This window comes from Blennius ocellaris, assembly GCF_963422515.1.
Source record: "Blennius ocellaris genome assembly, chromosome: 21".
NCBI lineage: Eukaryota > Metazoa > Chordata > Actinopteri > Blenniiformes > Blenniidae > Blennius > Blennius ocellaris.
The window spans coordinates 17,777,850-17,789,989 of NC_137670.1; the positions used below are offsets into that span (position 1 = coordinate 17,777,850).

Below are 12,140 nucleotides of genomic sequence, written 5' to 3' on the forward strand. Positions count from 1 at the left end.
ACAACAAATAGCAGGAAATAGAGTGGAAAGATGTCAGCTGGAGTTGAGCTGGATGGTTTATCACCTGTGATTTACCTGCAGAGCTTTTTGCTTGGAGCTCAGTCTTGTTAGATGTCCCGTCAACATCTGGACCTTCTTACATGTGTTAAAAGGTGAGGACCCTCTTGACATAGAGCAATAACTCACACAGAAACAAAGTGCCGTTTGTCATCTTGTGTAAACACTAATTAGCAGTTGCTCAACCAGGCGCTGCGTTCAGACCTGACAATAGGTGTGATGAAAAACTACATTTCACACGCGCTTCCAACATTTATTCCATCCTAAACGTTTTAACTCCCATCTAAATTCCACCAGTCTGTCAAAAACAAAGTTTAACACTGTGTGCATGTTCTTACCCAGAGCCGTGCTAATCCGTCAGTGAGAGGCGTGTTTTCCCCAGGGAGCTCCTCCACCTTGCTGCAGCTCCTGTCGGCTGTGATGAGGCTGTTTGCTCCGGACAGCAGCGGAGCAGCAACCCCTCCTCCTCCTCCTCCTCCTCGCCATGCCCACCTCTCATGTACCTGCACCGGTGGGCTCTAATTTGTCCTCCTTTCATCTCCCAACATCCACACCGAAAATGCCTTCAAATTGGATTCCAAGTTTATACGTTTTTTTTTTTGTTTTTTTTGGAGAATAAGAAAAAATAAAGCACACAAGAGTTTTAAACGTTTATGTAAAACTTAAGGTCAAAGCCATTTGAACTGGTGATGACGATCAAACAAAGATAGGTGAAGGACAGAGGAATCAATACTTTAAACAACCAAACGTCTCTGCAGACCATTCAAGCTGGACCAGAAAATCTTGAAAAGTGAGCCGATTTAAACCGGAGCTCACGAAAACAGAAAAGAAACCTTGAAAGAAGTGCTCGGCCACTTAATGGAACAATGTGCGGAAACTCCTGTGAACAAAGATTTTTATCAGGTAACTGGTTTTACTGAAAAACCGTCAACAAAGTACCCAACAACATCACTGAGGTATGAGCAGTCGTGATTTTTTCTTATTGTGTTTGTCCAACAATCTGCTTGATGAGGGAAAGCTGCTGCTCCAGCAGCTGCTCCATGTGATCCATCTGGAGAGAAAAGAGGAAAATACAGTCGTTTTCACAAGCCTTTCTGTATTGTACAGGGGTAAAACCAGCCCTCACCTGTGTCTTCAGGCTCAGACAGCAGCACGAGGACTTCTGGTCTGTTATCAAGAAGAAAAATTGGACAAATAAAGAAATGTCCAGTCAGGTCCCAGCATAGGCTTTTAAAACATACAGACCGTTTGAGTTTGAATTACTATGCCACGGCGGGTCGATCTGGTTGACGATTCTCTTCACTCCTTCTTCTAAAAAAACAAAAACGCCAACTGATGTCAGCACTTGGTCTATCTGACATGTCAGATCCAATCCAGGCAATATTAATATACAAGTGTGTGAGTAATACTGCAAAGTATAATTCATCTTCATCCAGTCACAGAGTGCTGCATTTCTGACTTCTAAACAAAAGTAGAAGTTCGGTAATGACTCGTGGAGAAGGGAGTTCAGACGTGACGAACCGTGGGCTGCCGTCACTGCAGAGGACCGTTTCTTCTGTTGAAGGCTCGTCGCTCTATCCTCAAGCCTTTGGATTTCACCCGTAGCATCTCTCAGCCTGCTTTGCATTTTGGGAACGTGGCCGAGGAGGTTCTGCTCACTTCCCAGGGCAGCGGGTGGGGAAGCGTGCGTCTGGTCACGGGCACGTAAAGCGTCTAAGATCACGGCAGAGACTTGCTCCTCGCCACTCTCAGTGGGCCGAGTGAGAGACAGCGTGTTGGCCGAGCCGTCGAAGGAGTGCGCCGTCACAAACACACCACTCGAAAGCGTGGCTTCGAACATTTTCATCACTTCTTCGGGCAACACTGCCGGAAACTGCTCCCGACCTGGTAAAGAGCGACAGAGCTGTGGGCTGGAGGAAAAAGTGACGGCACGAGGGAATTACAAAGAACGCAGTTGACTTTTCTCTACCATGGAGGGTGCAGCGAGTGATCTGGAACGGGAGCTGCAGCAGGTGCTGGGGAATCGGCAAAATCCTGGCGAGCGGCACCGTCACAATGTTTCCGTAGTCTGCGTATATGACCTTGGCCTCATTCTCACCCACTGCCAGGACCACGGCTCGGTACCAGGCGTTGTCAACTGGGTGGGGAAACATTTGGAGCTCTGCGTTATGCTTCATAACGTACAGTGGTGTAAAGATCCAACTACACATTTCTAATGGAAAATCATCTATCAAAAGCCTCTATTAAAACTAAATACCAAACCCACACTGGAGATGAGGACAATTGAAAGCGTGCAGGGGGCTGCGAGGACCGACAAGAAGCACAAAAACCTCTTTAAACCAGACCCTGTTGTTACCGGGCTGTGGAATGTATGCCGGGCTATAGTCTCCTTCCTGCATACTGTATTTAAAGCCGCTTCCACGTTTGGCTACACACACTTCACACACAGACGCCGTGTAATTATATCGACGAGCAGACGTGGAATTACCAGCTTAGGTCTCGAGGGACAACTTCAGGTGGGAGCTAACATGAAATTAAATGTGGGACGGGTGGGGGTGGGGTGGGGGGCACTGAAACTGGATGGAAACGTTCACTGATGAATCAAACTGTCATCAGGGGGCGATGGTAATTGTTATGTCTGCAGTGTGGAACATTTGTCTCCCCCTTCATGCCAGCAGCAGTAACTACAAGCCAGTGCGCAAGAAGATATTAGACAATGCGATGAAAAGAGCAGTAGTTCCTCTTTGGATGCATTTAATGGATTGTGACCGTCTCACCAGAGAACTGGGCACAGCAGGCAGCCCCAGGAGCAGGTCTGCTCCTCACAGCTGCAGATAAAGCCGCCTGGTGTTTGCAGCAGTAGGCACCAAGTTGTTCCATCAATTCCTGAAGCTTTATACGTTCCCCTTTAGAAAAAAGACCCAAACGTGATAATTACAACAGCTGACCACTGCGACTTCTCACGAGAGAGAAACGAGCGTGGGACCTGACCCTGAATGGGGCGGAGCACGTAGATGAGGGAGAGATTAATGGCCACCGCAACGCCAGGTTTAAAGTGTTTGAACGGCAGCGTCACTGCCTTCCAGTCCAGCGGGAAAGATGGCTCTGAAACCAGAAAACATTCATTCACTTTCCAACATTCATCGAGAGCAGAGCTTGATGCTGGTACCGACCTCCCAGTGGACCAGCCGCCACCTCTTTACAAGCGGCTTCCATTTGCTTGGTGGTCTGACCCTGGAATTGGCCGAGCCCGTTGGCCTTCCCACCGTCTTTATGTGGTTGGCCCGTCTTCACATGCGCCTCTTTCGCCAGCTCTCCAGGAAGCCTGGCAAGGTGATCAGAAATGAGAGCAGCCGCTACACTCTGTCCCCGACTCTCCAGCTCCACACCGAAGCCCCGCTCGGTGACGGAGACCACCCGCGCCGAGAGCTGCTGCCCGTCGACCAGCGTCAGGAATAAGCGCAGGGATTCACTGCTCCATTCTGATCCCAGCGACTCCACACCTAAGACAAAGTGGATCACGGAAACTCAGTGGAAATTCTAAATATCTAATAATGTCATCTTCAATCGTACAACCTGTGAGCCAGCAGCAAACTGCCTGGAAGGGTAGCTTCAGGAGTTTGGGTGTAATTGACCGGACATGGCTTGTTTCTACGATCATGCTGTGACCGTGGTCCACAAAGCTGACGGTCACCCGGTCGGCAGACAGTCCCTTCACCATCGCCCGACGCCATGTTCCATCACCTGGTGGGAAAATGGTGTATTATTATATAGTCAAGTAACCCAGATCGTGACACAGAACAGCCCCAGGGTTTGATATGCATTTAAAACAGACACATTATTCTCTGGTTCTAACTTTCCATGTAATGGAAGCATGTTTAATGGTTCTCCTACCAGGATACACAGCACAACACGGCTCCCCCACTTTGGGCACAAAAGCCGTGGTATCAGCTTCACAATGGCGCTTCAACTGAGCAGCCAGCTCTATGAACTGCTGCTGGTCTGGAAAACAAAAGACAGTAACGAAAATGTTCAAATGCAGCATTCTTATAAACTGTTTGATGCTCCACTGTCCTGGATAAAATATGTACAAGACTTCTAACATTGGTTTATGAAGAAAGGTGAGTGTGCAGTATATTGCTGATGATCAAATGCAATCTTCAACAAGATTACCTGCAGGACTACTGGTGCGGCAGTAAAACACTCCGGGGTTTACGACGAGAATGTCCTGCAGTGCCACAGTCTGGCCATCACAGGGAAGTTCAGCCTTATGCCAAACCAGAGGCTCACACACTGGAGGAGGTCCTGTGAATGTTTAAACACAGTTATTGTAAAAGTTCTTCCAAATCAAACTTTGTGCTTAATTACTGTCATGATAAAAAAGATGTTTTTGTCAGATGGAAGATTTGACATCAAGTCATAAAAAGAAATCCATGATAAACTATATGCACAAGTACAATTGCTTCTGTCTCTGTTATAGGCTACTATCATAAATCAACCACAGCAAGTTTAAATTCAGTTTAATGTTCTACACAATGCATGCATGCATTGCAGCTATGCTGCATTTGCAGATGAATTACTGGTACATGTCACCTTTTGAGTGCACAGGAGGAGCCATCCTGTCAGCCTGCGAGTCACTTCCAGCATCGGCAGCAGCAGGTGCAGCGTAGCCTGCAGAGATCAGCAGCTCGGCCACGTTGGCTTGAGGATCACTGGCCTCATCAATCATGGCCACCAGCACCTTGCTGTCCTGCGCTCCCTCGATCTCCACCTGCATTATCCGGTTTGACACACGACTCTTGAAGGCCACAATGCAGTCCTCAGACCAGCAGTCTCCGACGGGCTGCACACCTGCAAGACATCCAGGGCCGTGTTTCCGGTTACACACTAGAACCCACGACGGTCAGTCAGTAGTGTCCATCAAGGTGTCCAAGGACAAAACGAGCAGGAGATGAGTTGTGACATTACCTGCCAAACCACACGGTATTACTTGCATTGGGAGTTCCAGAAGGGAAGGGCTGATGGGATACAGGCTGCTTAAATCCACTTCCTCAGAGTTGCCAAAATCAATGTAGCCGACACAGACGCGTTCTTCCGATGAATACGCCAAAACTTTTGCCCTGTACCATTGTTTGTCCTCTGGAGGAAGCAAAACACACATTCACTAAAAACTATTCATTTCAGTGCATTCAGCATGTCATCAGAATTAGTTTTAGGCAGATTAATAAAACTAACCACGGAGATGAATCAGTATCGAGATACAAACGTTTCGGTTCCTTCACTGTGGATTGGTGCAATTTACGAGCGAAATCAAGATACGTCGGTCACCGCATGCCTGCATCGGTAAAATCCACGGTTGCATTGATTTTTTTCACGTACTTTAAAAAAAAATACATGAAAATTTGTTTTTCATGTTGTATTTTTTTTCACATTACATTTAATTCTATCATGTTTCCGAGACACATTGAATGCACCATCACTGCCTCAGGATACATTTCTCCTGCAAGCCAGTGCTGCTTATGAGGATTGGAATAAAGAATAAATCTTCTGCCTCTTGTATCAAACGAACTGCAGCTTATTTTCTAATATAATTTTTGGTATAATTTCTTTACATCATGTTGAATTGCATCGTACTAAATCGCACTGGGTAGAATTTAATTGCCATCAAATGAATATCAAATCGTATTGTATTGTATCACCGGGGATTCAATGAGTCATTTAAGTATCGCATCACGGTTGCCTGTCGAGATTCGTATCGAATTGTTGTCAGTGGTTGACATGCCTAATACAAACGTCTCTTTATGCCACTGCCTCTCCAATTTGAATGAAATGCAGCTTCAAAAGTATGTTGCGCTGCTTTTTCACTGATCATTACAAGCATACGTTCTCAAGATGTCGATTAAATAATAGACCTGAGAACTGAGCGCAGCAAACTGTCCCGGGAGCCGGTCTGAAGTTCTTCGGGGCCGAGACCTGACCGCAGTGTTCCCTCAGCTCCAGCTGCAAGTCCTGGATCAGCCCTGTCAACCAGAACCCAGACGTTGGTGAACAACGGTGGCAGAGGCCAGGAGTTCGGGCTGCGGAAACTTGAAGAACTGCCACTCACGAGCATTGTCCACTTTCTGCACGATGAATTCAGTGGGTGACTGGAAGTGGATGACGACGACAGACAGGCGGTCCCCTACGGCCTGCGTCAGTGGCTCCGGCGGTCGGGCCCAGGCGTTGTCATCTTTACCGTCAGACAGACGCCGGAAGTTCTCCAAGGAGGCATTTGTCATGGCATCTAAAGACAAATCAGGGAATTACCTTCTCGTGTTGCTTGATAACAGAACACACACAAGAAGAGACATAAACAGTGGGCATCAAATCTAGAGCCCAACACTGCCATCTTTTAATTCACCACAGTGCCTTATAATTAGGTTTTATGTCATTTGGCGTTTCCCCTGTGATAGACGAGAGACCTATCCATTGTGTACCCTCCTTTTCCTGCAACCCTGACGATGGACGGATGGGCTCAACACATCAAAACAAACCTATTTCTTGCTTGGTTGGTGTGGATTGGTGTTGGTTCGTCGTTTCATTCTTTGCATATCCAAAATCAACGAGAAGTGTGCTCAGCTTCCCTGAAAGACAGGAGACGGGGGGGTTCAGTGTGAGCAATTCATTTAAAACCAACTTAAGTCAATTTGACCCACCCATGGGAAGGAGAACATCCACCGCGTAGCTGTGACCTTGCTCTGGTGTTTTCACCAGGCACACAGTCACAACACTGCCAGCAACCATGCTCTTCACTGCAGTACAACACTCGCTGGACCACGTGTCAACCGCTGGCAGCACGCCAGCGATGCAGCACTCCATTGCCTGGAGATAAGAGTTGTGCAACATTTACCTTATGTGGGATAACATGCAGTTTGAAATCCACTATTAAAGGAGCTGAAACACACTTACACATGGACTGAATGCTTTAAGATTGGCTGCGAGGGATCTGATCCTGTCCACTGGCACGTCCTCCTCATTACCAAAGTCGATATAAAGGACGTTCGCCATCTTCTGGTCGTGAGTCAAAGTCTGTATCAGACCGCGGTACCACTTCTAAATATCATATAGAGGAAAGCCGGTGAGGAAATGTGAATGTATAGTGAATTTTAAAACTTGTGCCTCTTAAAATGAGCCGTTTGTTACTCACCAGATCACAGGAAAACTGAACGGCACAAACCTCCCCGGCAGAGGGAACACAGCTTGACGAAGGCAAACTGTACAAGCGCTGAAGCGCTGAAGTGATTTTTGTTAGAGCTTCCAACATTTCTGAACTTTGAAAGAAGATGAAAAACCTGCTCGGGCTGTAAAACTCCAAGACAGATGCCTGAAGACACAAATATACAACAAATGAATACAGCAATTTACTGACTATTGATGATTAATGTTATTAATGTTGGCATGAAAACCAACTGAGTAATTTGTACCTGGATGTCAACTCCTTCAACGAATTTAGGGACCGGCAGGTCCTTCAAATACACTTTTTGGGAGCTTTGTGGGCTGCCAAGCTTCAATTAAATGATTGTTATAGCACAAGAACAAAAAGAATACTTTTCTTTGAACATTCAAACTTTGCAAATACCTTCTGCTCAACGGGGATAGGTCTGCTTCCTTCAGCTGGAGAGACGATGGTTTCTTTAGAAAGCACTCTGATCATTAAAAGAGACAAATAATGATTGTTTTTTTGTTTTCAATTAAGATTAAAGAACGTCTCCAGGTCACGCACAGTGTCTTTTCTGCTTACTTCTTAGTCTTCTCAACATACGTGCACGCATGTTTGTGTGATTTCCAATCTTCTTTCTGACACGCCTCTGAGCAGTAAGGGACCTTCTTGCAGCTGCTGCATCGAGAATTTCCTGCCGCGAGAAACCACCAGTTGACAAACTACATTACACTTGCACCTTGGCAAACAGAAAAACAAGCACTGACATGGGTTGCAAAATGAAAGAAACAAGTGTAATCGTTCACTTCAAGTCACTCCATGAAATTGCCAGACCTCAGAAACCCACCGCTGCACACAAATGTTTAGTCATTGCCATGAAGTTTATGGCAAAACAAAGAAAAACTCATGACAATATCACACAGACAGATGTGGAGTAAAGACGAGATGCAGTCACTCCTCATTGTGCTTCTTAATTCCTGTCGCTGTGCCCTAAAAAATGCATGTGTTCTCCACCCAATCGATCCGAGCCCCCGGACTATCACTTTTATTTTGTCATCAACATCAACATCCAAACCCTGGGTGTGCACATTAGCAAATATATAAATTCAACATAGCCTGTTAAAAGTGATATATTACCTTGCTGACCGCAGTAGTTGCAGAAGACAAGAGTGAGTGTAGGGAGCCCAGATGTTGGCAACTGTGGAGGTGGGAACTTCCCAGAGAACATGCCATCAGTTTAATACAAGACATGCACTGAAAAAAAAAAAGACCAAACCTGCATATTTACTACATACTGGTGAGGCATTTCTGTTGCCTGCTGAATCCGTAGGAACTATGAAGAGGGGGGGGGAAAAAAACAGTTTTTTATGAAAATAGGTTGAAAATTGTTACACAATTGAAAATGGGACATTTGGTTTACATTTTGGGGTTCATTTACACAATAATGCTGGTCGGAGCCACTGAAAATCGGCACCCAAGTTGGAACTTTTTGAAAAACACTCTGGCTCTGTTGTTGTTTAAATGCTGCTACTGCTCATGTGCACCATGGCTTTAGTAAATAGTTTTTTCTGCACATCTGTGAGTGTAACAACAAAAACAATGCTGGACTCCCAGTTAATATTCTCCGGGGACTCTGTAATTTTATAACTGACTGTCACCTGTGATTAGTGATGACAAGTCTCATGAAACAATGAAGCTCCATCAAGGTTGCTTCATTTACTCTACTGCACCATCAACTGGACAATACGTGTAAATCAAATGTGGCACAGTACTTAAATGATCACACTGGGAAACTAAAATGTGCTTGTTGTTTTGTATTTCCAAAAAGAAACACAAGCACATAAGGGCTTTTGCTTCTATCTAAGAACAAACGCTTTTCGTGATACATGAGAATAGCTCAGAGATTCATTTTAAGGGAATGGAATTAGCCCCTTTAGCCCCACATTTTCAAGATTTTAATCTTAAAGAATTGATTCTATAATTAAGTTTATTGCAATCTGGGAGCGATTTGTCACCTTTCTTGATGAAGTGGAGGATGATTGAAAATTCATTTAACATTGTGACACTGTGAACACTTGTATTTGTACCATTGTGTCTATCATCCAGATGTTTAACCAGACATGTCTGAGTCTTTTGTTGTTGTTGTTTTATTTTGTGCTTTGCTTATTGCTTGTTTTTGTCCATATGTTGACAAATGTACAAATAAAGTTATGAAAAAATAAAGAAAAAAACAGATGGGAAACTTTTTAACAGCGTTTAGTTTCAAGTAGTTTCTTTCTTTCTATTTTTTTATCTGCTTTTGAAAACACCAAAATAGGAAGGTTCTGCGGGTGAAATGAGAGCCGGAGCTGGACCTCACCTTCTCCGCTGCGTGCTGGGGATGACTCGGCCTTGGTCGGGGGTCTGAGGGGGGGAGCCCCGGGGGCCAAAGGTACCAGACTCGTCAACGGTTTTCTCAAAGACTGGAACCGGCTAGCATTAAATGGATCCTCCATGACTGCAGCTGGAATGAACTTCAAACACGCCGAATGTTAAATGACACATGGCGTCAACTGGCTAGCAACAAAGCTAACACGCGCGTGCTAATTGACAACTTAGCTCCATGATTAAACAGTGTAAATCCAATAAAAGGTTTCGCAACAGAGGAAAACTACCGACTAAAACGTATACTTTAATGCTACAATGCATTAATACGTACTTCAATATTATATTTTACATTATTCGTCTCTTACCTGGGAATACGTGTTGGTTGGTTGATTAAGAAGGACTCGCACATGCGCGCGCAGTACCTGCAAGGCGAGTTGTCAAACCGGAAGTGCTCTAATGTTTAATAAATTCTGATTCAAAAAAAACATTTATCTATTTTCAAAACTCCCTTCAATATTCTCCCAAATAGCCTGAAATGTTTAACCAGACATGTCTGCCTGAAATGTTATTTCATATAGTTTGTAAAATCACAATGTTTGGTTATCTTGGCTCAATGGATGAGAGGCTGTCATAATAAAATAAGTTCTGTTAATGAAATATATTATTAGTTTCATTGACTAATAGGAAATGAGTGGTACTTTATGAATCCATCCATCCATCCATCCATCCATCCACCCATTCCTATACTACTTAATCCTCATCCTCATAAAACCCTCATTTCAGTGAGGGTAGAGAGGCATTGAAATTTTGAATTTTGCCAAAAAAAACAAAAAAAAGTCAACATGTCCTTTTTCATGTTACCCTTTTTTTTTTTTTTTTACATTTAGATTTTTTAAGGAACCTCAATTACAACTACAATAAGCAAACCATAAAAGCTATTAAAAGAGAATGCTCTTATAAAACAAAATAAAAATAAAAGGTATTTCTATTGTCCGGTCTTGGTCTTGATCCAATTATAATGATGATCATAAATCAATAGTTTGTGCCAATCTAAAATCACAGCCATATTATCAGGTCACTAATACTGTCTGTCGACATAGAACTAATATCTTAGAGTACTTGCGTCTTTACCTAAATATACAAAACAAAACAAAAATAAAACTAATGACAGGTCCAAATATGTTAGGCTGGCATATTATAGATTAAAATTAAATGACTGACTACACAAGAAGCTTGAATAAAGTGAGGGAGAGGATGTGCATGACTGAGAAATGAATGAGTGATCTGAGAAGAAAAACAATAGTGATCATCACCTTGAAGGCACATCTGTCGAATGTGATGAGGAACTCACAGGTGCTGAAGCTGTTCATATTCCAACCAAAACATTTGCATCTAAAAGTGTTGAATGTTCTTGGATCTCAGCAGCACCTGATGTACATGAAGGGGCTGCAGCTGCCAGTCTCACCAAGATGGGATCCCGACATTTGTTTTAATGAGAACATGTGATGTGAAAACATGTTTTGTATTCTTTTTCTTTTTTTTTTCTTTTTGCCGTTCTCAATTGAGATTATGATCAAATTCAGTTCACCTACGCCCCCTTGAGGTGAAGCTGGGTACCTGCGTGCCTCACTGGCTTGACCTTTCTCTGTGCTTTATTGTGCAGTCAGCAGGAAGGATTCTCCCATACATACATTAAAGACATGACAGGCTGTAGAGAGTCCTGCTGTATAACAAATGTTTCTGTAAAGTTCATATTGTTAATATGCTGAGGAACAGACACGGTTTGTATTGGATCACAGTCAGACATGAGGCTCACCTCTCCACTGCCTCACCCGGGATTTCATCACCAAATACTCAAACTCTGCAATTTTTACTTAATAAAATATCAACAATGTGTAGAGTCATACTGAAAATGCATCTTTAACACAAGCCAGTGGAAAATATTAATATTTATTGTATGTATTTTATGTTTTTCTTTTTTCTCTTTTCCCCCCTGACCGCACATCACTGGTGACATGGTTTATCTTCATTAGTGACACTTTGAGGGTAAACATTTCCTGCAGAATCAGTTCTTGCAGAATCAGTGACCTCTTTTAAATCTCTTCTAAAAATTCAATTTCTCTAGACTCACTTTTAAAAGAAGCTTACCTTTTGGTTCATCGTTGTTATTCCATGGATCTATTTTTACTCAACATCATCTGCCACTTATCTTTAACATGCTCTCTCTTTTTAGCCACCAAGGCCTGTGGTGTTTTGTCACCAATAATTTTCATCTGTAATATCTGTCTAGTTTAAATTTTCTTGTCTCCTCCATCTCGCCTGACTTTTTGTTTGTTTGTTTGTTTGTTTGTTTGTTTGTTTGTAATGTAAAGCACATTGTGCAACAACTGTTCTTAAGAGTGCCATATAAATCAAGCTATTATAATTATAATTATAATTATTATTATTATTATTATTATTAGTATTATTATTATTATTATTATTATTATTATTATTATGTCCACACATAATTGTGCAT

At 43.2% G+C, this 12,140-nt stretch overlaps 1 protein-coding gene across 1 annotated transcript; it reads right to left on the reverse strand.

Annotated features, from left to right (window-relative positions):
* Positions 1–1,036: 1,036 nt before the first annotated feature.
* On the reverse strand, positions 1,037–11,782 carry tdrd1 (tudor domain containing 1; the record flags this gene model as incomplete). Its single annotated transcript, XM_080517493.1, has 18 exons — positions 1,037–1,108; positions 1,184–1,224; positions 1,717–1,941; positions 2,027–2,194; positions 2,835–2,963; positions 3,049–3,162; positions 3,231–3,560; positions 3,634–3,801; positions 3,952–4,059; positions 4,651–4,908; positions 5,026–5,196; positions 5,970–6,077; positions 6,164–6,340; positions 6,753–6,918; positions 7,006–7,149; positions 7,244–7,295; positions 9,615–9,658; positions 11,771–11,782. The coding sequence occupies 18 exons, from the start codon at positions 11,780–11,782 to the stop codon at positions 1,037–1,039; spliced, it is 2,487 nt and encodes an 828-aa protein (XP_080373619.1).
* Positions 11,783–12,140: the final 358 nt, after the last annotated feature.